The sequence below is a fragment of the Camelus dromedarius genome, chromosome 18 (genome assembly GCF_036321535.1).
Source record: "Camelus dromedarius isolate mCamDro1 chromosome 18, mCamDro1.pat, whole genome shotgun sequence".
NCBI lineage: Eukaryota > Metazoa > Chordata > Mammalia > Artiodactyla > Camelidae > Camelus > Camelus dromedarius.
Window position 1 is genome coordinate 14,920,271 of NC_087453.1, and position 26,542 is coordinate 14,946,812.

Consider the following 26,542-nt stretch of genomic DNA (forward strand, 5'->3'; position numbering starts at 1 on the left):
CCTGCTGACCCCGTGTCTTACTTCGGTGGTGATTTTAGGGCACATTGCCAAATCCCTGCCTGGAGACAGTGTGATGTGAAAAGACGCAGCCTGAGGTCCCAGCAGGATGGCTGACAATTCACACACTTCCTCTCCCTCCCCTACCCCAACACACGCCCCACAGACATACAGAAAGCCTTGGTGAATTGTGATGGCAGTGTTAAACCACCTAGCTGAACTTGAAAGAAATTAAAGAAAACCCCAATGAGAGGTCACTTAAAGCCAGAGCTGAAAGCTCAGGGGCTGATGTGACAGCAGACCAGTGGGGCTGGGCTTCTAACACCCTCACAGAAGTGGGAAACCAGCCCCTCCAGGAAAGGAGGGCAAGATTAGGCTTTCTGACTGGCGCAGGGAAGCAGAGCCGCATGGACAGACCACTGATTGAAGAAGAAATGGAGACATGAAGGAGAGAGCGAGATGGAAGACAGGATGAAATCGACCCCTAAAGGGGAAAGCCAAGTTGTTCCAGGCAAGTCCTCACAGCAGCCAGAATAAAACGAAAACAGAGCACCAGCCTGGCAGATAGAGGCAGCATCATACAAAGTCTTTAAGACCAAAAGCTTAATTTGGGATAAAGAGGGTCGTTGCACAACGATGGTGGGTATCATTCACCAGGAAGAGATCGCTAACGATCCTAACGCTAACGGTGTAGCCTCAGAATGTGCTCGAGGGGACAGGACTCTGTGGAGGCCCACGCCCCTCGTCCCTCGGGAGAGACAGGTTAATATTGGCACCACACCTGCTGGTTTCATAATCCCTCATCAAGGTTTAGTGGGAATAATCAGTTGATCTCTTAGTCACATACTGGAAATGGGAGAGGGACAATCAGATGATGTCTAAGGTTATTTCCAAATCTAAAACTTCTGCTCAGTGAAGCAGTTTTAGGGGTACAAGTTAATAATTCCTAAGTGGTTCCTGAGCACACCTGTGAGACCTTAAGATGATGCATCACCCATTCCATCCACATTCTCCCAGATCTCCAGTTGAGAGTCAGAGCTGAGGGCAGGTGCCAGGAAGGTGGCGTGTGCAGTGCCTGAAGTGCTGGTGGTGGTGAATGAGGAGCCCAGCAGACACGTTGTAAAGATGGGGGAAACCTAGCCTCTGTACCCAATGCTGGGGCGCTGGCATTCAGCCACACATGCAGACTGGCTCACTCTTGGTTAGGATCAGACCCACGTAGTTGGACAGTGATAGTGGAGTCAAACCAAGGCTACGCTGGACAGGTGCCTGCTGTTGGCTTCGTGGGCCCATCCTCCTTGGTGTCTTGCAGAGACCAGATCGGATCCTGCTCCTGGCTGAGTGCTGCCCGTCAGACATTCCATGAGCATAGGCTTAAACCTGTCCTCATCTGGGTAATACCCAATCACCCCATATAACTTAGCCCTCTCCGCAAGATAACCAAACCCACACAGCATGTCTCACCAGGTGACAAACTCCTGATACCCAGCAGTCAGTGGAGATGTGACATTTTCAAAGAGCCAAGCCGTCTGGTGTCTATTTTTCAAGGCTATCACTCACTCTCCCTGCCTTGACTCCATGCCCTGGAGACAGAAGTATGAGCTGTCGTGCTGCAGCCATTGTCTCTGTTAAAAAACACCCAGCTGTTCCTTGTCTGAGGTTTTGTGGCTCTTTCAGCCCCCTCCCCCGAGACATAGCCTGCTACCACCCTGCTTAGATCAGACGACTGCAGCCCCAGTTCCATCTCTGAGCTGACCGCCCGTGGAAGAATTGGCCGAGTCTTCAGCTGGGGCTTCCGCTTACAGCAGGAAGGGCCCTGCAGCAAATGTGTTCTGAACGATGCTCTTGACAGCTCTTGATCCCTTCTAGGGCAGCTTGGATTTATGAAATACTCATCAAGATATGGATTTTAGTATTTCTGTTCATATACTTACAGAGGAACTTTTAGACTAAGTGGAAAGAGGCAAGCATCCTACGCCGCCTCAAAGGCCTGTCATTCTGCTATTTATGTCTTTATGTTGCTGTTGCTGCTCCTTCTCCTCTCTGTTCAGGAAAAGTGTTAGGGTTTTCTGGGGAACTGAATCAATCACGCTTCCCCGCCTCCAGCTTCATAGCTGGTTGAGAAATAGAGATGCAGAATCTGTCTAGACTTCACACCCACACGTGACGAGACGTCTGCAGAATAGAAACACACGCAGGTAGTAGGTACCTGGAGGAGCCCGGCCCGCTTCAAGCCCTGGCCAGCACAGCTCGTGTGAAGGCTGGACAGTCTTGGACAGTTAACCTCCCCCAGCAGTCAAGGGTCAGTGGAGGAAGCCTTCGCCCTCTCATCTCTCAGATAAAGCCTCCCTCTTCTCATGGGGGGGGGGGGGGCAGTGGAGACAGCGGCAGGCATTTCTTCAAGACAGGGGCATGGAGGACATTTCTGTTTTGGTGTTTGATGTCAGCTGAGGCAGAACATGGGGAGAGGGTTCTTGAGAACATGAGAAGAGTTCTTCTGCAGTGATTATTGGAAGAGAATCTGGGCCAAACTGATATTCAGTCAGCTGTTCGTTGAGTGTGTGTGGTGTCAGGCCCTATGCAAGGTGCTGAATACATAATGATGAGTAATAGCAGGTACAGATTCTGTTCCCAGGGAGCCCACAATCTCATGAGACTTAACAGTAATCAAATGATTGCCCCAACGAGTAAGAGAGTACGAAGAACTTAGGGCCCCATAGTTCCTCCTGCCGTATGCCTCGTGCGGGCAGCACCTGTCGTGGAGATGGCAGGAGAGTCACTTTGGGTTAAAGGATAAAGTACCTGCAGCTCCTCAGGGAAAAAGTACCAGGTGCTGCCTGCACGTGAAGGATCGAACAGCGTCAACAGTGATAGTAAAACAAAAATCAGTATAGAAGTAAGACACCCAGCAAGTAGAATCAAGTCTGTTACTAGCAGCCAAGCCAGCTCTCCCTTCAGGCACAGCATCTTCTGTCGTCTGTGATGGGGTCTCTCTGCACATATTGCGGAGCTGGAAATCACTCTGTTTGCGCTGTAGGAGCAACATGGAAAGGGTTTTAATGATCATGAAGGAATTTCCCCCAAAATAGTTTGATACGACAGTAGGTTTGGATCTTTTACGCGACCAAATCCTCCCGTCTCATAAGATTACATTAGATTCAGTAAAATAATAACAAATTCTCATGCACAGTGTTACCAAATTAAAAGTGTTAGTTTTTCATTGTTTTGCCCTTTTGAGGTCTCTCTTCTGGATCAAAAATCCTCCATCTGTTTTTGACTCTGGCTTTGAGTCGGGGGCTATCCCAAAGCCCTGGCCAGTGGAGTAGGATTTCATACTGAGTGTGAGAATATAGAGACAACAGATCTGTTTTAATCCAACTGACAATCACAGTGGTCCTCTTTATATTTTATCCTTTGATCCATCACCCGCCTTCCCTTTCTAGCACTGGGATAAAATTAGACTCTAAGAAAAGTAGGCCTATTCAGGAGTTGACAAGATAACGGCATCCAGAGTTGAGGGGTGGTGCAAGCAAGAATTTGCAAAACCAACTTGCTTGATTTCCTTGCTGTTCAAAAGAATCAAATAAGTGGGAATTGTATCTGTATCTTGTGTGTCTTCGTGGACACAGGATATTTGTATCAGCTTTCGTTTCTGGTCAAGCTCTACTCAGGTGTCCACTTTAGCTCAAGAATCTTCCCCTGACAGGAAATCTCATAGGATCCAGTTATTCTTAAGTAAATATTTTTGTTTGTTTGTTTTGCTTTTTGCATAATAAAGGAAACAAAATGACTGTCATGGGTGCACGGCAGATTTTGTGAGTTCTGACATGACCTCTGTTGCTTCTCATTACTCCTGGTCAGGTTACGAGAGGTACAACGCCATGCGAGCAGACCCAGCGCTTTGCTTCCTGGAGAAGGTTGGGATGCCGGACGAGAAGTCCCTTTCTGCAGAGCAGGGCGTTACAGATGGGGCCTCAGATGTCCCTGAAAGGTGAAGCTGCGTGGACCAAGCACAATGTGACTGGTCATGCCGTGAATCTCCCACCACATACACCCAACACTCTCATAGTCTCTCCCTTATAATCTGGCATCTCCCTCAAACCTGAACTGCCTTCCATAATTGCTGCTTTGGTTACATCCTATGATGCTTCAGGCCTTTCCTTTGACTTCTAAGCACTTTGAACCAAATACTAGTTCCTGTCCTTCGTGGGTTCCCCAAGCCACCCACCATCCTGCCCTACTCCTTAATCAGGCTCATCTGGTCAGAGGATTCTCAGGGAAAAATTCAGACCTGTTATAATCTCTCATACTTGGCAGAAAGTTAAGAAGAGGCACAGCAAATACAGGCTTCCTGACCTTGAAATGCCCCAGATGAAATTCCAGCATTATCTAAGGATTCCATGGTCCATGAATAAGGTGGACTTAGAGCCGCTGCTTGACAGCTGTGGCATTCAGGTCTTGTCAGTGGGTTATGTGCAAAAAAGTATGGAAGCATCCCCTTTGTCTGAGTTTTGTTTCCTTTTGGCATAACCCCAAAATGTGTAAATTCATAGGAAAGCTAAATAAACAGCCAAAAATTGTGGTTTTCCAATATATATATGTATTTGGAAAACATAGCATCTATCTCTTAGCTTGTGTTCAGTAAGTTTTTGGCCTGATCTTCTCCCTAGAAGTAGCAGATACTAGTTCGCGTTTCCTAGGGCCGTGGGCAAGCCCGGCGTGAGGGCACACGCTACCAGGAGCCCCTGAGCATCTGCAAAGGCTGAGAAAATGATGAAACGCATCTTCCATCTGTCCTTAGCCCCTGATGAAGACTTCAGCTACCACAACATTTCCTGCCCCACAGATAATAAAGATGCATTCAAAGAGATGTTAACAAATGCCCAAAGGACTGGTCCCCAGTGCTGGATTCACTGGGTCGGAGAAAACACTACTTGGGGGAGGTACCCGGACGTGCTTGTATTTTTGTGGAGTAGCTTTTCTTTCTGTGGGTAAGCAGTAAAGGTAGAAGGCTCCTTCTGCCTCCAGGGCCTGACCAGCAAAGAGAAGACTATTTGAGACAGAAATCCTTCGAATTTGATTTTAAAGGAATTGTGAAAAACAGATAGGCATCAGCAGTAGTTAAGCTCACAAGAGAGAAGACATTAGGCAGCAAACCTAAAGACGAGCAGCTGATGGTCAAGAGGCCAAAATGTCCTTCCTTAGCAGGCACAGCAACGCTCCCTTCCAAGGAAGTGACTGCTGCCAAATGTGATTCTGTGCGAAGACATCCTACTGTGTGATCTGGGGGTTGGCACAGCAGGACTCTTGGTTTGCATGGCCATCAGTCTCCAGAATCTGTTCTTTTATCAAAGCCACATATTCAGATAATTCTTGATGGGCAGGAATTACCTTTTTAAAGATAATATTTTTGTTGAATAGCCTGCCTCTGAACTTGCCTGAGTAGATCATTAGTCTCATGCCAGAGTTTCAGTTGAGTGGAGGTCCTTGTACATAGAAGTTACGACACTGGAAAAACCCAGATTTTGAGGCCTATGGGGAAAGGGATCTGCTAATATTCTCTTTGGTCAGTGATTTAGGTGGTTTTCTTGCAAGCATCTTGGTTGCAAAATAGCTCCTACGTGGTGTACAATGCTTTTTATTTTTTTATTTTATTTTATTTTATTTTAATTTTATTTTATTTTAACTTCTATTTAGAGGCAACACGGATAAAGAAGACAATACTGAAGACAAAGTAGATGGCCTCCAGAAACAAACGGTGAGTGAAATGTGCTGTGTTGGTGATTCACATGATTTTTAATATCAGGAGAGAAATCCCCATCTTGGTGTAGTGGTCTTGGGGAACTCGATTGCATTGCTGCAGTTTGCGTTTTCCCCAACATTTTATTATAAAGATTGTCAACACACAGACTGCTTTGCACTTTTATTCTAATGAAACTTTTGATTTGAGGTGACTTTGCAACTGTAAGATACGATACAGGGAGAGCCTGTGTACCTTAAACTTTCCCACCATGGGAACATCTTGCAAAACTGGTACAGTATCACAGCCAGGATTCTGACAGTGATAGAATCAAGATACAGGACGTTTCCAAGACCACAGAGATCCGTCTTGTTGCCCTATTATAGCCACATCTGCTGCCCTCTTTCTTCACCTCATTTTTCATTCCTAGCAACCACTAATCTGTTCTCCATTTCTATAATTTTGTCATGTTAAGAATATTACATAAATGGAATCATACAGTATGTAACCTTTAGGGATTGGCTTTTGTCACTCAACATAATTCCCTGTGGATTGATCCGATTGTTGTCTGTAACAATATATTCATCCCTCTTTGTCAATGAGTAGTGTTCCACTATCCATCCATTGAAAGGCATCTGGGTTGTTTCCAGTTTTTTACTGATGTGAACACCTCTATAAACATTTGCATACAGATTTTGTGTGAACATACATTTCCATTTCTTTGGGATAAACTTCCAGGAGTACAATTTCTGAGTCATATGGTAGTTACATGTTTCGTACTTGTACCATTTTACATTCCCACCAGTGATGAGTGAGTGATTCACTTTCTCCTCATCTTCACTGGCTTTTGGAGTTGTCACTATGTTTTAATTGAGCCATTCTGATTGGTATGTAGTGATAACTCATTGTGGTTTTAAATTTCATTTCCCTAATGGCTAATGATGTTTAACATCTTCTTCTATGCTTAATTGCCACATGTGTACCTTGTCACTGAAATGTTTCTTCATGTCCTTTGCCCATTTTCTAATTACATTGTTTCTTTGTTTTACTGTTTGAATTCTTTATATGTTCCAGATACTAGTCTTTTGTCAGATAAGTGGTTTGCAAATATTGTCTCCCATCTTGTAGTTTGTCTTTTTATCCTACTCACATTGTCTTTCACAGAACAAACATTTTAGATTTTGATGAAGTGCAATTTATCAGTTTTTCTTTTATGGTTCACACTTGGTGTCAAGCCTAAGAACTCGCCCATCCTAGATCTTGAAGATTTACTTCTGTTTTTTTCCTGAAAGTTTTAATAGTTATACATTTAAGTCTGTGATCCAGTTTAAGTTAACTTTCATTAAATACAATTATGTTGAGGTTCTTTTTTTTTTTAATCTGTTGATGTCCAGTTGTTCTAGAACCATTTCTTTTAAAAAGCTATCCTTACTCCATTGAGTTGTTTTGCTCCTTTGTCAAAAAATCAGTTGAGTGTGTTTGTGTGAATCTATTTCTGGGTTCTCTGTTCTGTTCCATTAATCTATTTGTCTATTCCCCTGCCAATAGCATATACTAGTAACAGTTCCTGTAGCTGTATCTTAAGATCGGGTAGACTGATTCCTCCTACTTTTTCAACATTGTTTTAGCTTTTCTTGTTCCTTTGCCTTTTTGTAAACATTTTAGAGTAGTCTTATCTATATCTACAGAAATTCTTGCTGGGATTTTTATAGAAATTGTATTAAATATATCACTTTGGGGAGAATTGACATCCTTACTATATTGATTTTTTTCACTATACTAAAGCTTACTATGTATATCTCTCTGTTTCAGTCTTTGATTTCTTTTATGACTGTTTTATAGTTTTTCAGCAAAAATGTCTTCTACGTGTTTGTAGATTTACCTCTAAGTATTTCATTTTCTTTGGAGTGATTGTAAATGGTGTTATAATTATGTTTATCTTATATCCTGCAACCTTGCTGAACTCAGTTCTAGGAGTTTTTTAGGTTTCTTGAGATTTTGTACATCAATAATGATGTCATGTGTAAATAGGGATAGTTTTATTTCTATCAGATCTATAGTCAAAAGGAAATTCAGTCTTTTATCATTAAATATGATGTTAACACTAGGTTTTTTGTAGATGGGCTTTATCGAAGATTAGAACATCCTCTGTATTCCTAGTTTTCTGAGAATGTTTAACATGAATGTATGTGGAATTTTGTCAAACGCTTTTTTGTACCTTTTGATATGATCATATGATTTTTCTTATTTAGCCTATTAACAAGGTAGATTACATTGATTTTTAAATACTGAACCAGGCTTGCATCCCTGGATAAACTGAGATGAACTCTGCTTGGTCATGGTGCATGAATCTTACTATTGAATTCTATTTGCTAATATTTTATTAAGAATTTTAAAATCTATATTCATGAGAGATACTGGTTTGCAGTTGTCTTTTGTTACTGTGTTTGTCTACTTCTGATATTGGGGTAGTGTTAGCTTCACAAAATGAATTGGATGTTCCCTACTCCCCTGTTTTCTGATAGAGATTATCTAAAATTAAGTTCTTTAAACACTTCATAGAATTCTCCAGTGAAACCATCTGGTCCTAGAGATTCCTTTTGGGCAGAGTTTTTACATTATGAATCCAATTATCTATCTGTTTTGGGTAAGTTGTGGAGTTTTTTCAAGACACTGGTCTATTTCCTCTAAGTTGTCAAATTTATGTGTTAAATTGTTCATACTGTTTTCTTATTATCCTTTTGACGTCTGCAGAATTTGTAGTTGCTAGTCCCTTTCTGGTTCCTGATATTGGCAATTTGTGTCTTCTTTCTTTTTTCTTACTGTTCTTACTAGGGATTCGTCTACTTTATCTTTTTAAAGAATCAGCTCTTTGTTTCCTTGATTTTCTCTATTACTTTCTATTTTAAATTTCATTGATTCAGCTCCTTATTATTCCCTTCCTTCTGTTTGTTTTATTTTCCTCTCCTTTTTCTAGATATTTGTGGTTGGAACTTAGATTCCTGATTTGAGACTTTCCTGCTTATTTAATGTGTGCGTACAGCGCTACAAATTTCTCTTTCAGCATTACTTTAGCTGTGTCCCATAATTTTTACTATTTATTATAAATAGTAAAATTTGTAGTTACTGTGTTTTTATATTCATTCAGTTTAATGAATTTTTTAAAATTTTCCCTGAGACTTACTCTTTGGCCCATGAATTGTTAGACACGTGTTACTTAGTTTCCAAGTATTTGGAGCAGTGGACTGTCAGACTCCAAAATATAGGCATGCTCAAGATGGAGAAATCGCAGGTTAGAACCAATCCATTGCCTTTGCTTTGACAATCTTACTGTCAGCGTTCTCTGGGACTCTGCACCCTGAAATGACTGATGCATGTCCCTCTTCTGAGATGACCATTTCTTTCTGACTGATTCACATAGGCAGAAACTAGGACACTAAATGCTCAACTGCAGGCTTCAGAGGCAGGGCTTTCTGTGTACTTCCTGTGATCCCAGCCTGTCACTGCTATCGCACGTCACACACACACGTTAAATTGGTTATGTGACTATAAGATTATGACTTCTTTTTCACTTGGGCTGCTGCTAAGCCAGGACTTCTCCTTCCTATCATTGCTAGAGAGGGGCGAGCCTCCAGGAGAGAGCAGGAGACAGAAAAGGCATTTATCGATACCAGAATCTTTCCTTCCTTGAGAGTTTGTCTAAGGCCAACAGAAACTGTCAGGGAGACTGGAAAGGAAGCCTGCAGGTCATGTGTGTCTGCCTCACACCAAGCCGGGAGCTGCCTCTGGGGATTCGGGGTATGGCAACCCCACGTCTGCCACCCGTTCGTCATACTGAGGCGCGCGGTAGCTCTGGAGCCTGGCTCCCACGTTCTATAGGCTATAGAACATTTCTCAGCCTTGAAGTGTCAATAATTATGATTTTCAGCATTCAAAAGATCTTCATGGATACTGTGAGGATACTCAAAAAATGTTCTCTATGGCAGGAAAGGATATAAGGCATAGTCGGTTGTTTTTTGCTTGTTTTTTATAACTACCTGAATAGTGGGGAAGGGTGCGATGGCGTGTTTAAGTACTGCTTCAGAATGGTACATTAGATCAGCCTGAGGTTTCCACTCTTCACTGATACTAGGTGGCAGGAAACAATTGTGGCCAAAGAAGAGAGGTTAAACTAGTATTCTCCAATTCTAAATATGTTTCACTCTCTAAATCAGATTTTCAATCAGGACTCTGCTGTTTTTGGGTAACTTATGGGTAACGTGTAGGCGCTCATCAGACACTGTGTTTGAAACCTAGCTTTGCCCCTTGATAGCTATGTGATCCTGGCAAGTTAGAGAAATTTCTAGGGCTTGTTCTCTGCATCTGTAAAATGAAGGTAGTAATACTTTCTATCTGGTGAAGCAGCTCTGGTGACTAAAGGAGATAAGCCATGAAAGCGTTTTGCTCAGTAACACATAGTTCTCGGTACCATCACCTATCATCACTGTTCTCGTAAGAAAGAAGTGCACACCTGCTCCTCTCTGCCTTTTCAGGGTTTTCTCTTTCAGGTCCTTCCACAGTATTAGGGGCCCAAGAGTGGTTTGCATTCTAACTATTGCCAGTCGTGGGTGTCTGTCCGTTCTTCCTGTGCTAGGTTACTGCTCTCCTGTGCTGTGTGTCCCAGTTTCCTGTGAAGGGCCAGATAGTAAATATCTCAGTCCTGGAGGCCACAGAGTCTCCGTCATCTCTTCTCCTTTGCCTTCTCCTCCTTCTCCCCCTCCTCCTGCTCCTTTTCCTCCTCCTCCTCCTCCTCCTCCTCCTCCTCTTCCTCTTCCTCTACCCTTTAAAAATGTAAAAACCATTCTCAGCTTGAGGGCCACACAAAAAACAACCTACAGGCTACGGATTGCTGACCCTTATTTTGATCTGACCCTGAGCTCCACTGTGGCCAAAGTCCTGAATCCTGGGGCTGTTCTTGCCCATCACTCAGGTCAAAAGGTGCTAGTCAGAAAAACGAGAAGTTAGGTGGGGAATGGATGAAACATGTGAAGGGGGGATTAAGAGGTACAGACTTCCAGTTATAAAGTAAGTCATGGGGATGTGAACATGGGGAATAGAGTCAGTGAGACTGGAATAACTTCGTATGATGACAGGTAGTAACTACATTGTTGGTGGTGATCATTTTATAATGTGTACAGATGTTGAATGGTGATCATTTTATAATGTGTACAGATGTGTACTATCTTATACACCTGAAACTAATATAATATTGTAAGTCAACTATACTTCAACAAAAAATAAGTTCTTTGTGTTAAAAATGGAGTTCAGTTGAAGACTAGCAGTCTCTTCACCCACGCCCAAACTCCCACTTGCTTTATGTATAAGGAGCTTTTAAAGTTCCATTCCTGAGACCAAGAAAGGGTTCATAAAGGACTCCATTAGAACCAGCTTGACACATACTCCAACTTGGATAAGCTTTATGCCTGTGATATTACTCCAGATCCCGGAGCCTCGGATCGTGATTTTAATTTTAAATTCCTGGAGTTTTGCGCCATCAGGTCTCATGACTGGAGCAGTCATGTTTTAGGAAAACAGCGTCTATTGCTGTGAAGTAAACTCAGCATAATGAACATGAGCATGACACTTTTACACAGCAGAAAACCAAAAATGCAGGCACATGCTTTGTGAAGTGACAGTATTAGATTGCAAGTGACGATGGTAAAGCAAGTATTTAAATTCGCAACTAAAATAGTGCGCGTAAAGTGTAATTGCCCGGGGAGCATGCCAGTTCATCATTCTTCAAGCTAATTCTCTACAGGCAGACTCACTCCACACAATTTCAGGGGAAAAATGCTTATTTTAAATCGACTGCTTTCTGGCTCTTAGAAGATTGTGCCTAAGTAAGCTTTATTTATCAGGGACCATCTTGACATTTGAGGTGTTCCTGGGCAGGAGATGTCTCCTGCACTTCTCTACCCCTGCTGTATACAAGCTGGCTATCTGAGTTGATTTCTTCTGAGCTGCAATTTTGCTGATGGGATGACTTCATTTATCCCTAGGAGAGTTCCAGTGATGGAGCTGATGGCATTTTTGGTGAAAAGAAGGATGACAGCCGGGCAGGTGAGACTGTGTCCTTCTGAAGGCAAAGAAAAGCAAGGTCCCCATTTGTAGTTATCCTGGAGTTCATGTGTAATTTTTTTTTAATGCTGTTTTTTAAGAAGTTTCTTTTTAAAAGCCAGTTAAGTTGATCTTCATCAAACTCTGCCAGAGTCACACATAGAGCTTTACATGACTGGCAGTCTTCCTCCACCTGGCATTGAAATTTTGCAGTGAAATGAAGTCAGGATGGAGTCTCAGAGATAAAAAGAAATAGTGGTTTCATTGATTTTTTTTTCTTTTTTTTTTTCCAAGAAAAGTTAGGGGTATTTTGTTTGTTCTTTTGTTTGTTTTTCTGAATTCAGGCTTAATGGAGGCTTTGGCGTTTGGGAGGCCCAGCTACACAAAAGCCCATAGTTCTATATGGAGACAGCCATGGAGGGGCCGCTTTATTCCAATGCCCAGAGTAAGGTCCTTGAATCCGCTATGCCCCCACAGACAGGCACATTTGTATTTGAGCGAGAATAGAGCCAACCACACCTAAAGCTGCTTCTAACACAGAGCTGCAGCCCTCCCGGCCACGCCTGGCTCCTGAGCTGCTTGTTAGACAGCGGCTACATCCGTTAAGTTACTGAGTCAGCGTTAGTTTTACTTAAACAAAGGGAAACAACAACAACCAACAAAACCATTCACCTTTGTTTTAGTTCTGTTTGTAAATACTAATATCCTCACTGATGTTTGAAGCCCAGGATGGCTCCGACCCAGACAAATCACCCTGGCCAGTTTCATCCGCTCTCACAGCCCGTCTCCGACGCCTGGTCACTGTGTACCAGCGCTGTAACCGCAAGGAGCTCTGCCGACCTGAAATTCTGGGACCAGGAAGCCAAGGCTACTGGGTCCAGGAAGAGATGTTCCGGAGAACCTCAGAGATGGATCTCATCAACAAGGAAGTCCAAAAGAGGTAAAAGCCAGCTGAAAGACTTGAAAGAGTTGGTGGGCCGATGGGCCATTTTTATTATAAGCCACCACCCAACTTAACTTAAATAAAAATAATAAAATAGATAAACCAGCTCTGCCTGCTTTCTTGATTTCATGGTCTTCCAAGCAGATGCTCGATAAGTAGTTGTTGGCTTTTTTTTTTAAAGGAAAACAGCTCACACTCTCTTTCTGATTCAATCTCAAGGTGGACCAGGAGAGAGCAAGCCGACTTCTACAGAACAGTATCTTCCTTTGGTGTCATTTATGATCAAGAAAAGAAAACCTTTGACTGGACTCAGTTTCGCATCATTTCCCATTTGGACAAGAAGTCGGACGAGAGCCTGGAGCACTATTTTTATAGTTTTGTGGCCATGTGCCGAAACGTCTGTCGTCTGCCAGCGTGGAAGGATGGCGGTGAGAAAACTCTCTGTCAGTATATCCCACGTGGGACAAGGAGAGAACGTGCTTATTTTCAGGGTACAGAGTTACTTTAGGTATAATTAGAGAAGTGGAGCCTACCTGAAAAATCCAGGTAAAGACAAGTGGGTTTTCACAAGTCCGTGAACTTCTAGTTGGGTCCACCCTCATAAAACAGAATCTCTCCCACAATGGTGTAGTGCCAGCAAAAACTGGAATTCAGATTAAAATGTCACAGAAATATTGAAAGCTACAGTTATTTACCTTTTCTAAAGTATGTTTAAAACAAAAACCTCATAGAGATTTATCCTACTGTGAACTTTGCACCTTCCTTGGATTAAATCTTAACTGTTTTCTCATGTGCTGACTTACAGCTATGGAAAATGAGTAGCTGTAATTAAACATCCCCTGCTCCAGTAGTGACCCCTTCTGAGAAATTGCATCCTGGCTGGAACTTGCAGCAACTTCCTCCTGGTCCCTCTTCAGTTTCATGCTAACGGATTAACTCACTGTGGACCATGTGACTGTATTCTAGGAAATCCCAAACATTGAGCCTGTTCTGTAGGTTCTGGGCTGGCGGCAGCATATACGCACATCCCACCTTTTGCCCCCGTGTGGCATGGTTAGGCTGTTTTCATTAAAACCAGAGAGCCACATAGATTGGAAAGATCTGGACCTTGGAGTCACACTGACAAGACCTGGACGGACTGGTTCTGCCACCTCGAGCAAGTCAGCTTATCTGAGCCCCCTTCCTCGTCCTTAAACAGGGATGATGATGGTTTATCATAGAGTTTTTGTGAGAATTAAATCACACATGTAAAGTACCTGGTTAGAGGAACGCCTAGTACATGCTTATTGACTGGTATTTCCGAAACTGGAGTTCTCACGTTCTTCTTTCACCCTCACTGGGTCTGTCCTGGTTTCATAAAAACCTTCCATTCTCTTTTCAGCTTTTCACTTCAGCAAGTGCACACACACATCAAAGACTGCCTTGCTGAGGACCCAGGGAGTTCAACTCTGTGCTCAGAGATGCAGGAGCTCAGGTGGGCAGGAAATGTCCAAGGGCCACCTTAAGTGACAGGCTGTGTGTTTACCTTTCCAGGCCCCCCAGATCCCAGCATCTACGTTGAACCCATCACTGAAGAACGGGCCGCAAGAACCCTGTATCGCATTGAACTGTTACGGAAGGTTCGAGAGCAAGTGCTGAGATGTCCACAGCTGCACGAGCGCCTGCAACTGTGCAGGCCCAGCCTCTACCTCCCCGTCTGGTGGGAGTGTGGGAAGCACGATCGAGACCTGCTGATCGGCACCGCCAAGCATGGGCTGAACCGCACCGACTATTATATCATGACCGACCCCCAGCTGTCCTTCCTGGACGCCTACAGAAACTATGCCCAGCACAAAAGAACTGACCCCCAGGCACCAGAGAGTCTCTGTTGCCTTTACCCGACCAACTCCAAACTCTATGACTCTCTTACCTATGCTCACATGAGCAGGACTTCCGAGTCCCTTGAACATGAACCTGAGAATCTAGTGAAAATAGAAGGTAGAGATGACCATCTTGGTCTGCCCAGGGGAAGCTTATGTGACATAACGTGTGAAAACTTTATTTCTAAAGTTCAGGATGTCATTTCCATCACCCATGATGAAAGCCTGCTGCCTGACTCCTTGGAGAGCATGATGTATGGTAAGAAGGTGTTGAGCCAAGAGCCAGGCTCTTTTCAGGAGAGCCCAGGCACCAATACAGAATCTAGACCCGATGCTCTGGCCGTCTCCGCAAGCAGAGATGGGAACTGCCAGCCTGGTGGCCATGAGGCAGAACTAGCCTCAGGCCCCTCTCTTATGGATACTTTAGAAGCAGGGGTAGCTCAAATGAACATTAAAAATGAAAAACATTTGTTGATGTCTGTTTCAAAGGAAGGGGAACTGTGCTGCAGCGAGACAGGACAGAGACCTGAAGGCATTGGGCAGCTGGACACCAAATGCTTAGCCTCCCCTTCCTTGGACCAAGGAAATGAAAGTGGGTTTGTAGACATGTGCAATCTGAGTGTCTGTGACTCCAAAAGAAACCTGTCGGCAGATCAGCAGTTAATTGATTTATTAGAAAACAAAAGTTTAGAGAGTAAATTGATTCTGGGTCAGAACTACAGTGATGAAGAGGAGGAGGAGGAAGAAAATGAGGATGAAAACCTAGACCTGGCCGCAGGCATGAGGGAAAGGCCAGAGGTCTCGCCTCTCACCGAGCCCGCTGCTGCCATGCCAGGGGAGAAGAGCTTTGGCTTCGTTTACAAGGAAGACGAGAAAGGAAGCCTGGAGGCCAGAATCCAGCATCCTGAACCTCAGGGGGCTTTTCTCCCGACAGCCTGTCAGTGTCACTGCAAACACATGGAGAGGTGGGCGCGCGGCCTCGAGAATGACGAGTTCGACGTGGAGAAGCCCCAGCAGTATAACCCAGACCTGTACAAAAGCAAAGCCAATAATGTCGCAGTGGAGGGTGAGCCCGCTGCTGTTCCTTCAGCGCTGTTTCAGGTGAAGCACGAACTTTTAAAAGAGCCCTGGAAAGACAGCGCAGAAGGGAAACAGGGTTTTCCTGTGTGTCCCGAAGGAAGTGAGCTCAAGTCGGAAGACATGGATTTTGAGAGTAGAGACGAATATGACAGAGATGGAAACTGCCAGGGTCAAGGTACAGTATGTGGGACCTTGAATTTGGATCAGCCAGTTCTCATAAGACAGTCCCTGCATAGAGGGTGTTCAGAGTTTTACAGCTTCTGAAATGGACCTACTTAGAGTCGCTGTGTGTTTAAAACCAAAGGTCACAGGCCTTGGTCTGAAAATGACACAGAGTAGCTTAACTCTGATCATTCCAGAATATTGAGGGTGGTTGTAGACAATCATGGCACCTTTGCTGTGTCAGCTGTGTGGTTTGGGCAGGGGCTGTGTGCTGTTATTTGACAGATGCTAGAATGGCGTCAAGGGGAAGTAATTTGTTCCTCCACTAGTAAGGTTGCTTCAAACTGGGTAAAGTAGAACAGCCGGGGAGCGTCAAGAACCTGCAGTTTAAAGGATGTGCAGTTAATTTTTAGGACTCCACAGAAATACGAATGAACATGATCCTTATTAAGGCGAGCAAAGGTAGTGCCATTTATTCATGTCACTGTCAAAACCCTGTGATGTAATGTCGGTGCATTGGGTTGAGGGTCCTTTTAGTAACTCAACAGAAATAAGAATGACCAAATTGCAGGCAACTCAACAAAAATACAAATAGATTTGACCTTTTAAAATAGGAAAATCTTAGATAAGACTTCAAGTTGGAAGGAATTTTAAAATGTTAAGACTTTAGACAGCCCTAAGATTTCATATATGCTTCACAGGGGTGTGACCTCAGTGACTAGAGATCCTGAGCAACAGATGGTTTCTAATGTTTTCATCTTGTTTTTTACGTCTTCAGACCCAGTAGGGCATATTAGGCTGAACAAAAAATAGTTGTTTATCCTTGTCAAAAAAAATCCAAAATACAGAAGAAAACCCTATTCAGGCCTGGCCTGGTGCCAGGGACCGTGTGGTGCTCAGGTTCTCAGGCTCGGCCGGGCTTTCCCTCCTGGGACAGTGACTTCCACTCAGGAGGGAGAGAGGAGCTCGGCTAAGCTCCCTGGTTTGTCCTGCTCCCTTTTTACTTCTGGACTCCCACCTTTGGTTTTAGTCTTGTGATTGCTGACTGTCTTGGGAAGGGTTCCAACCCCAAATTAAAATACACATGCTAGCTAGGTTGAGGACAAAGAAACTGAACGGAAAGGAGCCTCAGCGGCTTGTAGACCCAGCCAACCCAGAAGGAGTCTGCCTAGGACCTTGCTCATCCTCCTCACCCCAGGCCACGAAGGCTCTGCGCCACATCTGGAGTTACACGTATACATTACTTTTTGAATGCTGTTGGAGGATGGGGAGGATCACCGAATAATCAATCCTAGGAAATCCAGACAGTCAAATGCGGACAGGGGACAGGGAACGGCCTGGTTTAAAGGAGAACTGCTCCAGCACTGATGTCCTTTGGTGGCAATGTCGGGCTGGCCATCGGGGTGGAAGGCAGCAGGGAACTTGATAAGCTTTGGTGAGCGCCGCAGAGACCCCAGAAAGGATCCTCCACACATCTGAGAGGTGGGCTCGGTGGGGCAGAGGGGCCTGGCCCTGCCTCTGAGACTAGACGTCCACAGCGGAAGGCGCAGTCACGGGTGCTGCTGTCAGGGCCAGCCCCAGATCTCCCGGCTCCTCTTCCAGGGTTTTCTCTCATACATCATTCTGCTTTCCTCTTAAAATTTAAATTTACCTTCTCTGCTTAAAACCTTTCAGGTGCTCCCAGTGGGGAATCTAGAATAAAATTTGAATTTTCTGTCATGGCCTACGGAGCCCAGCATGATCTAGTCGATTCTACCCCTCCAGCCTCATCTGTGTGCTATTTCCCAGGGTGTCTCAGTCCCTCAGCATGTCCAGGGTGCCTTTATCTTCTTGGGTGTTCTTCAAGTGGCCCTCTCTGCCAGCCTTCCCTTCTGCTGTCGGTTTTTCCCCCTTATGCCCTATCATGGCACCTTGTTTCTTTCCCTTTGTAGCACTCACCCTGGTTAATAATTGTAGTTATTCATCTGTTATTAGTGCATTTTCCTGACTCGTTTCCCTCATGAAGCTGTAAGAGCCTTGAGGGCTAGGGCCACATCTGGCTTGGTTTTTCCACTGGCTTTGGCCCTGCTCCTGGTAAGGGGTCTCTGCTGCCCCCTGGGAGACTTGCTACACAGTCAAAATTGTGAGCTCCACATTTCAGAGGACAGACATCCCTTGTCATTTCACCGTGAAAGAGGTTCCCAACTTTTCCTGGACATTACACTACATTCAGTGCATTCCTTGTCATCGCTGTTAAGTGGCTCTTTGAAGATCTGTTTCACATTGATAATAAATGTTCACCATTGAAGATTGAAAGAAGAGTCACATATCTATTTCTTTCCATCAGTGAAGTAATGTAAATGTTCTAGGTTTCTTTGCATCAGTTTTTACATAGATCAGGTCTGTTTTACTTTTGCTGTAAGTTTCAGGACTTTTCATCCTTCGTCATTAAGATCAGCCTCTTGCTGTGTCCCGTTTCATAGACTGTCCCTTCAGGTGTATCAGAGTATAATGTTCACTTTCCTCTCGTCCACTCCCCTGAACGGGGAAGCCTCTTTGTGGTCACTCATCTTTGCTGTTGTTGTTTGGTTGTGGTTGCAAACTCCTATCAGGTGACTTGCATGAGTATCCCTAGAGCAGGATCTGCCTTTATGGCTTACCTGATAGAGTTCTTCTGGAAATAGAAGGCATGGTAATTAATATTCAATTAAAAATAGCACAGAATGGGCTTATTTTCTTAAAAAAAAAAAAAAGATCGTATGTCCTGATCTTTCAGATCATTGCTATCTTCCAAGTGCCTAATTCTTTTTTTTTAACCTTTCTTCCCAGATTATCCCGGGAAATACTCTGAGGAGGAGAGCAAGAGCTCAACTTCGGGCATCACAGGAGACTTTGGGGATGACCTCCAGGAGGTGCGGGCTCCCACCGTTGCTCAGCTGCTCCAGGAGAAAACCCTCTATTCCTTCTCCGAGTGGCCAAAGGTACCTGCCAGAGCTTGCATTCCCCATCCAAAGAAGCCTCCTCAGCTTTGAATTCTTTACTTTAAACCTTTTAGAATACTTCTGAGTAACAGACTCAGAGAAATGTTTAGTATCTTTAAAAGGTATTAGTTACATAACATGAAAGATTATATGCACCTAATTAGACCATAAGACAAAAGTGTCAGCTTATCTTCACATCTGCAGTGCTGTGGGCTTTAATCTTCCTTGTCCAGACGATAACATGTATTTGAAGACTTGTAAAGTGAGTACATTTGTATGTGCCCTTTTCTAATCAGCTCTTTCTGGTTAGCAACTTGATTTTAAAGGACTTGGTGAATTTGTGTAACTTGGTACCTGTTCCGCAGGATCGTGTGATAATCAGCCGCCTAGATAACATCTGCCACGTGGTGTTGAAGGGGAAGTGGCCCTCCAGCCAGCAGTACGAACCCGTAGGCACGCTGCACACCCCCCTGTTGACCCGCAGCGCTGGGTCTCGGAGCAGCCTCTCGGAGCCAGAGGCATCAGAACACAGCTTCAGCAATGGCGCAGCATTGGTGGCCCAGATGCAGAAGGTGAGGCCGTGAGAATGCTGTTGACCTTGCAACAAAGGAGAGGGACAGTTTGCAATCCTTTAGTCATTCATTCAGCAAATACTTACTGAAAGGATCAGATTTGGGAGTAGGGGAAGCCATTGGGGTTAATTGAGGAATTTGGATTTTGTCCTGTAGGAGTGGGGAAGCGTGTGATGAAAGCAGGGTTTTATAACTCAGTTGGAGTGGTATGCAGGTTCGTGGGAGATGAGGGTCAGGACGGGGTCGTGCCTTGGGGGGCTGGAAAACAGATGGACATCTAAGGAAGAGAGAAAGTTCTAGACCAGCTTAGTGGCAGAGTAGATAGAAAGACAGGGGGGCTTCAGTGATCTGGTAAGCGTGGCATGATGACTAATGTGTGTATAAGGAAAGGGAGGCATGAATGGACCAGGATGTTCAGCACTTGGAGGGCCGAGAATGATGGCAGCTGATAGAAATTAGGGAAATCAAAGCAGGGCTGAGTTTTATAAACTCAAACTAAAACTCAGGTTTGAGATCTGTAGTTAGCACACTAGCTCTCACTCTCAACTGCACGTGAGACTCTGCTGGGGACCTTGAAAAGCTGTAGATTCTGATTTAATTAGGGTGGCCACTCAGTATTGGCTTTTTTTTTTTTTTTAATTCCTAATTGATTCTGTTGTACAGCTGAGGCTGAGATTCCCTAAATTGTAATCATGCAATTCTAAGTATGGTTCATGGGCTAGCAGCTTTGCCAGTGGCTGGGAACTTGTTAGAAGCGCAGAATCTCAGGCCCACTGAAGTAGCATCTACATTTTAACAAGTGATCCAGGTGATTTAGCACTAAAGTTTGAGAAGGCTTGAGTTAGAAGAACTTCTAAGAAAATGATTACTTGGCCCAAGGAAATCGGGCCTGAGAAAGAGCTGGCATTCAGCTGCAGAGGTGGCGTTCAGACGTTCTCTTACCACGTGTGTGTGTATTCACAGGAGAGCTTCTTGGCTCCGGTATTCACAAAGGATGAACAGAAGCACAGGCGTCCTTACGAGTTCGAGGTGGAGAGAGATGTGAAGACCCGGAGCCTGGAGCAGTTCTCTGCCACCCATGGGCACCCCCCCATCGTCCTCAACGGCTGGCATGGAGAGTCAGCAATTGACCTCTCCTGCACGGTGGAGGGGTCCCCAGGGGCCACATCCCCTTTCCCGGTGAGCGCCAGCACCCCTAAGATGGGGGCTATCGGTTCACTTCAAGGAGCCCTTGGCATGGACTTGTCTGGGATTTTGCAAGCTGGCCTGATCCATCCAGTGACCGGACAGATCGTCAACGGAAGCCTCAGGAGAGATGACGCTGCCACGAGGAGGCGGAGAGGGAGACGGAAACATGTCGACGGAGGGGTGGACCTCATCTTTCTGAAGGAACAGACCCTTCAGGCAGGAATCTTGGTGGGTATCTGAGGCCAGTAAGTACGAACATTGACCTCTGTACACTGAGCAACAAACCCTTCTTCCTCAAACATGCACGTTTGATTTATGGATCTTTTATCCCTATTTCAATTGTCCTACTTACTTTCTCTTGTCAGTTGCTCTCAATCTTTTCTAGAAATAGATAGTGATTAGTCCCTTAACCTGCATGCAGCCTGGAGACATGAGCCAGGAGGTCTCGCCATTTCAGACAGAACAGCCCCGCCTCCAGTGTCTCAGAAGAGCCACTGATGATGGAACAGGTAAAGCAGACAGCAGGGCTGAGTGTGCAGCAGCGTTGCTCCAGGTCAGTGGGGGCCTAAGAGTATTTTTTAAAATGTACTATGCAAACATTTATATAGCACTGACATTGAACTTTATCAGTATGCCGGATATAGGAATTGGGGACACAGAGATAAGTGAGCCAGGCATCCGCAGCATAGAGAGAGATGGGGAAGTAAACTACAGTGCGGCATTTTCTGCTGTGTGAAAACCTGTGCAGAGTGCTGTGGGGAGCAGGAGTGGGGTGGCCAGTGTTTCCAGGACTGTGATGGCGACATGGGCAGTAATGCAGAACCTGAGCAGACGGGATGAAAGTCTGCCTTGTAGACAGGAAGGGGAGAGGCGCAGTCAGGTGGAGGGAACACTCCACATGTGCAGGAGCCGATGTGTGGGCCAGTGGTGTGCGTGGACTCCTATTCAAGCACTGAGTAATATTCAGGTGGAAATTCAGAGCAACATTCAGGTGGAAAGAGTTAAAGAGCACCGTACATGTTTCCTTTGGGAAACTAGTTTTCATTCTGTCGTGATGAATTGCACGCACTTATTTCCCTTCACCCAGGAGGTCCACGAAGACCCAGGGCAGACCCCCCTGAGCACCTCACACCCTCCTGAAGGGCCAGTGCCTGCCACGTCAACCCCGGAGCCATCCCCCATGGCCAGCAGCCAGGCCGAGAAAGCCCTTCCCAGCAAGAGCCTGCTGGACTGGCTGAGGCAGCAAGCTGACTACTCCCTCGAAGCTCCTGGCTTTGGCACAGTAAGTGTGTGTCGCTGCTGCCTGGGACTGCTGTTTACTTCCTGCCGGTCGGTGCCGTCTCTGATGTGGAGCATTCTGAGGGAGACCAGGAAGACCAGAAAGTCTGAGAACACCCCTTTAAAGGGGAAAAACAAGTTTAAATTCTGGTTATGTTTTCCAGTAACAGGAACTCCAGCCCATGTCAGAACACTGGGCCAGATAGTAGATGTGTGACATCTTACCAGGACAGAGCTTGCCTAAGCTCAGCCCTCCCTTCCCCCCAAAAAGCACCACATTCATAAGCTCACAGAGAATTCTTTAGGTTGCATAAATGCTGCCGCTTCATGAAAATGTTCCTGTGTATTCTTTTCAAGTCACTGCATCACCTCTTTGAGGTGATGTATTAGTTTTAGGTACTCTTTGGGACTTCTCCTCGAGTCCTCTTACTGCTGTGGCCCTAAATTCTTCAGATTAGGAATCTATGGGGGAGGCTCCTGAGCACTGAAATCTTCTCTTGGGTTTTCTTTTCTTATTTGCTCCTCAGCCCTACCACCATCTCTGTCCTGGGTACCTCTCATTAGCAAGATATGGAGGAAAGGAGGAGAATGCATTCTCAGATGTGCACCCTCCAAAGACAGACGAAGCCTGCCCAGTAGGCAGCAGTGAAGAGAGAATCTGAGAAAATGACTAAGGGAAAGGGTGAGGGACGAAGCGGTGCCCTGAGAAACGGGAGTCAGCCAGGCATTACAGTCTGGAGGCCAGGAGGCCCACACAGCCTGTTTGCAGCTTGCTGTGGGAATGCTGTAGCTTCAAGGAGAAAGCTCAGGTGAGGGCCAGGTGGCTGTTTCCTTCAGCCTAACCGGACTGGTCCTGTGCAGAGAGCCACGAGTGAGAAAACAGCAAAACCACCCTCATCAGAAGAGTCAGAGGCAGAATGTTCTGTAATACTGGTTTCCATTTACCTTCTAGAATTTTTCAGACAAACCAAAGCAGAGGCGGCCACGCTGTAAGGAACCTGGAAAATTAGACGTCAACTCCCTGAGTGGGGAAGAGAGGGTTCCTGCTGTCCCCAAGGAGCCAGGACTAAGGGTAAGGAGCAGGAACATGCTGGTGGAGCCCAGCCGTGCATACTCGGAGAGAAGGATCCAGCTGGGAAGAGGGTAGCTGGGTGGCCTTACTGCAAGGACAGGGCGGCACAGAGGTCGCTAAGGAGGGATGAGTGGTGTTGGGGTGTCTGACCGGCAGTGTGACCTCTGTGGTCATTTGTTTTCAGCCTTTACTTCCAAAACTTATGGTTTAAGTTTGTGCTTGAACCATTCCCAAAGCTTGATTTTCGGGGGGAAAAAACAAAACCATTTTAGAGAGTTCAGGGAAAATACCTTAACTCTTATCAGGTGTCTGTTTCCAGTGTTTAACAAACATCACTATTGGAAATTTTCATTTTCCAATCTAAGTTTTTCTGGCTACCATTTAAGACATTTCCTCCTAGTCTGTCCTTCTTGGCAATGAAAAACAGCTGACTCCAAGCACTGCCCTTTTCCTATTATAGAATCATGAGCCTGGACGAGACTTCAAAGACATCTGCAGATACTTGTAGTAGAACGAATCTGAGTTATAGTTTACAGATGAGTACAAATTTGGAGTAGAAAACTCGTAACCTCTAGGGGGCGGTAGTAACATTTCAACCCAAGAAACGTGTTGAGCTTGAGCAAATGATACACAAATATGCTTTTAACCTCCTCCAAGTGTGAGTTCTGCCCAAATAGGGCGCTTCTGAAGATCCTCATGGGGAATCTGCTCTTCCTGGGTTGTCCTCTAAACTCACAGGCTCTCCTGAATGCCTTCCTTCAGTGCTCTGCCAGCAACTGGCTTTCCTGGGTATGAACTCCCTTCTTAGCGGGATTTCCTGGATGCGATTTCTTTTTTTAGCTCCAAGAGACCACCCACCCTAGTCATTTCCTCCTGGTGCAGAAAGAAGTTGTTACTTAATGTTGTCAAGGAGCTTGTTACTGATGTGGTCGCCTGGAAGATGACTCCTCCAGCAGCCCCACAGACGCGACTGCCCTCGCCCACCTCCATGCCACTCCGGAGGGAGGCCTGGGGCAGCCTTGTGGGCTGGGCTGCTTTATGGAAAATTTGTCACACTGCCCTTCCCCCGCTTCTTGCTTTATTCTCAGAAAGCTCCCCACCCCCACCTCCATTTCTTGGACCCGTTTGTACTGTCCAGGCTGATTTCCACGGCGGTTCTCATCTTTTTCTCGGCCCCTCACGTGGCCTCCCTGCGCTCTCCTTTCATCGCGCACAGTGGCTCGCTGGTCGTCCAGGAGAGACCTCCAGTTCTTGGTTGAGTCTCTGAGCTCTTGGTTTAGGAACTTGTCAGAAAAACCACGTGGTTTCCCCCTTGACTTTCTCACTTTGTACACGCCTAACATTTCCCTCATGTTCTCTGGATATTAACATTCATCACTCCCCTGCAGACGCTGACCCTTTGCCAGAAAGCTCATTTCTGAGCTGTTCTTGCAAGCCAGCCTCTCAGAGAGATGCGCTTTCCCTCCTTTGTTAAATAAACACAGGCCCTGCCTCAGGAGTCTGGTCCTTGGGCCTCCTCAGCCCTCCACTGTCCCCTCAGCCGTGTCTCCCAGGGCCCCTCTTGGGGCTGGACCCTTTGGGGTGTGCTGCACTCTTTGTCCATCCCTTAGAGACCCTACCATTTCTTCTAGAAGCAATTCATATCCCACAGGGGACTTTCTCCTGCCTTTAGCCCCTCGTGCTGTGTGTGCTGGGGCTCCGCTGGTGAGCGTCACAGACTTAGCATCACGCAGGCTGCAGTCAGGCCGCGGGGGATTCGGCTTGGAGAATGCCCGGTATGTCACAATCACTCATTGTTAAACGTGTACGCACACGCACATGCCTCATATATTTTATATGTGAAACTATTTGTTTTACACATGTTTGTAGTTTTTATTTTTGCTTGTTTCTTTCTGAGCCATCTGACAGTAAGTTGCAGAGATGACCTGTATAAGTAAATACTTAAATAAATACTTCAGCAGGTGTCTCCTGAGAGTGCTTCTCCGCATAACTACTACCATCGTCACAAGTCAATATTAGTAACATCTCATAGCTAGCCCATACTCAGACTTCCCTAATTGTCCCAAAAATGTCTTTCAGAGCGAGTTTTTGTTTTGTTTTGCTGTTAGGATTTTTAAATTAGGATCCATACACTGCATTTGGCCGTTAGGTCTCTGTCCACTCAGGAAATGTTTGTGGGCTGAACCTACTCACCTTCCTGGGAGGAGGAAGGAGGTTTTGTCACCTCCCCCTCCTCCGCCTCCACACAGGAGTTAAGTTTTAGAGCTGAAGTACGCAGGCTTTGGATAAGTGCTCCCATGTGTTGGTGAAGAAAGGTGTTCTCGGGTTGAGTGCCCGTGCAGTCATCTGGAGGAGCAGACGCGCCTCCAGTGTTGCTTAGCATCTGCCTCTCCCTGGCCTCCATCTCCTTGCCCTCCCCCCAGCCTCCCATGGAAGAGGAAGCAGGTTTGTTCCCAGGGTGTAATTACCAGGAGGGAGAGCTGCCAACGCCCGACTTGGCCGCCGTGTGTGGTCGCCGCGTTGCTATGGGGGGCACCTGCCTGGGGTGGGCAGCAGTGGGCTGACTAGAGTGCCTCTCCCTCCCGCGGGAGGCGGTGGAGCGGACTTCCTCTCCCATTGCTCTGCTGTTCTCTGCCCCCGGGGCCTTTCTGCTGCTGCTCTCCCACTCTGAAGCAGGGAAAGCAGACAGCCTAGGCCTTCTGGGCAAGCTCCCAGTCCTGAAAGGGCCCAGCGTTGTCTACATCAGTGGTTCCTGACAAGGGTGGGGACATCCTGATGCCTGAGGAGTATGACTTGAACTTGGTGAGCAGAACCACAGGGACCAAAGGTCCTGTAGGATGCAGGCTGCCTTGAGTGAGCTCTCCAGCTCCAGGTGCCCTGACGAGCTCAAAATATAAGTGTGTTAAAGAATGTCTGCTTTATAACAGATTGTGTGACAAGAAGATGGAGGCATTCTTCATCAAGCTCTGGGTTTCTTTTCTGCCCAACAGGAAGACTTCTAAGATTGAACATGCCCTCCCACCGTAATAGGGAGAGCTAGGACACAACATTTGAGGATGTAAAGGAAAAAGACAGACCGAGGACCTTCCCCTGACTCTTGGCTGTGGCTGGGCTACAGGGAAGAGGGCTTGGAGAGCCTTGTGGTCGAGTTGTGGTTGCCCTGGGCCCTGGGCAGAGTGGTGCCCAGCAGAGGCCTGAGGCTGGGATCTCTGCAGAATGAGGCCATCTGCACTAATGGGCTCGAGATAGACTGGTGAGAAATGATGCTTTTAGCCTGGCACCAATCCATCACATCCGACCGTCTCTCTAGAAATAAGAACCAGGCGGGAATTGCTACCCTGGTGATCATCCTCAGACCAGAGCGGCACTGCCCGGCACACTCAGGACAGAGCAGCCCAGCAGAGTACAGGGGGCTGGTCACACGTGGGAGGAAGGCAGGTGGGCTGGGGGCCACGGGGCCTGGGCTCTCACCACCTCTGTCCCTGACCAGCTGTGAGAAAGAAGGTGTACTGAACATGACGGTGCCAGAGGTTTCTGCTTTTCTGAAACAAGGCTTTTTGCCCATGATGACCTGGTTTTTAATATTCTTTGAGAA

General features: G+C 45.9%; 1 protein-coding gene across 5 annotated transcripts in view; it reads left to right on the top strand.

Annotated features, from left to right (window-relative positions):
- The window catches only part of CHD6 (chromodomain helicase DNA binding protein 6), a 161,340-nt gene that overhangs the window by 130,354 nt on the left and 4,444 nt on the right, over positions 1–26,542 (top strand). For 3 of the 5 annotated variants that reach the window (XM_064475670.1, XM_010975258.3, XM_031433795.2), the window contains 11 exons: positions 3,859–3,988; positions 5,695–5,755; positions 11,776–11,836; positions 12,557–12,773; positions 12,996–13,204; positions 14,310–15,890; positions 18,686–18,837; positions 19,203–19,409; positions 20,373–20,825; positions 21,685–21,879; positions 22,828–22,947. In XM_064475670.1, coding sequence (XP_064331740.1) covers positions 3,859–3,988; positions 5,695–5,755; positions 11,776–11,836; positions 12,557–12,773; positions 12,996–13,204; positions 14,310–15,890; positions 18,686–18,837; positions 19,203–19,409; positions 20,373–20,825; positions 21,685–21,879; positions 22,828–22,947 — 3,386 coding nt within the window. Of the gene's footprint in view, positions 1–3,858; positions 3,989–5,694; positions 5,756–11,775; positions 11,837–12,556; positions 12,774–12,995; positions 13,205–14,309; positions 15,891–18,685; positions 18,838–19,202; positions 19,410–20,372; positions 20,826–21,018; positions 21,107–21,684; positions 21,880–22,827; positions 22,948–26,542 lie in introns of those variants that run through there. The other 2 variants (XM_064475671.1, XM_031433796.2) reach the window with 2 other exon arrangements.